Genomic DNA, 2,023 nt, shown 5'->3' on the forward strand with positions numbered 1-2,023 from the left:
CGAGTACCCACATTATAATATTATTCTTTAAGCGCCGCCCGCACCCATTACAATATACCTGTACGACGCTGCACCGCATAACAATATCACCTCACACACGGAAAAAAATAGTTGGTTGTTTTAACTAAAATTATATGTATATTAGCCGTAAAATGTAGTTGCATATGGCATAGCCCTACATTTAGTTGCAAATACCAAATGGTTATAGTTGCAAGATTAATAGTTAATTTGACTACAATATGCAGTTGCTAATTTTTCTTACAATATTATTTAGTTAAATCAACCATAATTTTAGTGTAAATATATAGTTAATACAACCATAAAATGTATTAGTCTCACTATAGCATCAGTCAAATTTACCAAGTTAATTTTTTGAAACAGCTAAACATTTTAGTTGGCAATTTATCTAACTAAATATTTAGTTAAACCAAACAATATATTTGTTTAAATTTATAGTAAATAGAACTAAAAGTTTTATAGTTTTTACTATAACTTTAGTCAAATTTACTAATTATTTATTTTTGGAATAGCTAAAAAAATATAGTAGATTTTTTCAACTATTAGAAATGGTTTAATTTAAACTACTATACTTTTAGAGGTGACCAAGTAGGTATAGGAAAAAGAAAGTATAAGGATCCGCTGTAAATATAGTATATTATATATTATATACATTAAAAAAAAAAAAAAACAGATTTATAAAGCATAATAAAATATTTATTAATAAAAACATGTTTTTTTACACATTATAAGTTCATAACATTTTTGTATAACATGTGATGTTTATAAAGGTATATAAGATAAATTATTTGATAGGACACAATGAACAGTGGGATGTACACTATCTAATTTTTCAACCGAACAACATAATAATTGTTCAGTTAACTGTACATTATATGCTTGAAAATGTTCATCAAAATAATTATTTTCATAAATCTTACAAATAATAAATGGTATATTATCAGCTTGAATAAATATAGATATTATTAGTCCAAAAATTGGTAATATATTTGGATTATCACTTAAACTAACTAGAACAGACATATTATTACTATTATAAGTGGTTCCTTTAAAATTAATCCACGAAACAAATATTGCATCTTCTAAAAATTCAAAAGGGGAACATAAAAATTCAACTTTACTATACTCAAGCCGTGTTGTTTCCGAAAGAGTTATTTGATGACCGAACTGCATATCAATAATATTATTATTTGATGACAAAACTCTGTATGCTAAACTAAGTTGGTGTTTCAATGCCAAGGTATAAGGGGAGTTCTTACGAGATGTAATTGATTTAGCAGTTTCCTTAAGCTGTTTATGTTTGGATTCAAAACGCATAGACCAAAGTGATGACAATGGTCCACACTGTTCCATAATAAAAGGATAGTGTATCATATGATGGAATTTGGGTTTGAGGTGGGTGTTAAATAATTTAATATATAACTCATGGTGCTCTTTTATTAATACTTTACAGAGTTTAATGTCTTCTACTTTGAGGCATTTTCCTAAGAGAATATCTATGATTTGTTTTAAAGTAACATATAAACACCAATATTTTGAATGTAAGGGAACTAATTCACCAATAATTAATGCTAAATTCTTTGTGAAACACAACATTTCGGAAGCAGACATCTTTATTATACCGCGTCTTAATGATTCATTTGACAAAAGTGGAGGTCTGTTACGAATGTTAATAGGTCCATAGTTAAACGATTCTATCCTGTCATTAAGGATATCAATAGTAAAATAATTCAAGTCATATATCATAGTTTTTAACATCATACCAATATCGTATTTGCAAACACCCTCTAGGATATCATGCATGATATCAACGGCATAATTTTTTGTGACATGAAATGAGTTAATTTAGTTAAAAATGCAAAGCTGTTTTATTCCAGTGAGGGTTAGGTCATTAACTGCAACATCATCAGAATAGTTAACTTCGTTTCTTAGATTATTATCGATTTGTTCTACCTGATGTTGGCATTCAGTCTTATGAGACTTGCAAAATCTACATGGAAAATTA

The 2,023-nt window shown here is 27.5% G+C and overlaps 1 protein-coding gene across 1 annotated transcript; it reads right to left on the minus strand.

The window, feature by feature from the left end:
• Positions 1–1,029: 1,029 nt before the first annotated feature.
• LOC111033208 lies at positions 1,030–1,821 on the minus strand (the record flags this gene model as incomplete). The annotated part of the gene is made up of 1 exon (XM_022313849.1): positions 1,030–1,821. A coding segment is annotated over exon 1 (792 nt), but the record flags the coding sequence as incomplete, so codon positions are not given.
• Between the last annotated feature and the right edge of the window lie 202 nt (positions 1,822–2,023).

The sequence above is a fragment of the Myzus persicae genome, unplaced genomic scaffold (genome assembly GCF_001856785.1).
Source record: "Myzus persicae strain clone G006 unplaced genomic scaffold, MPER_G0061.0, whole genome shotgun sequence".
Lineage (NCBI taxonomy): Eukaryota > Metazoa > Arthropoda > Insecta > Hemiptera > Aphididae > Myzus > Myzus persicae.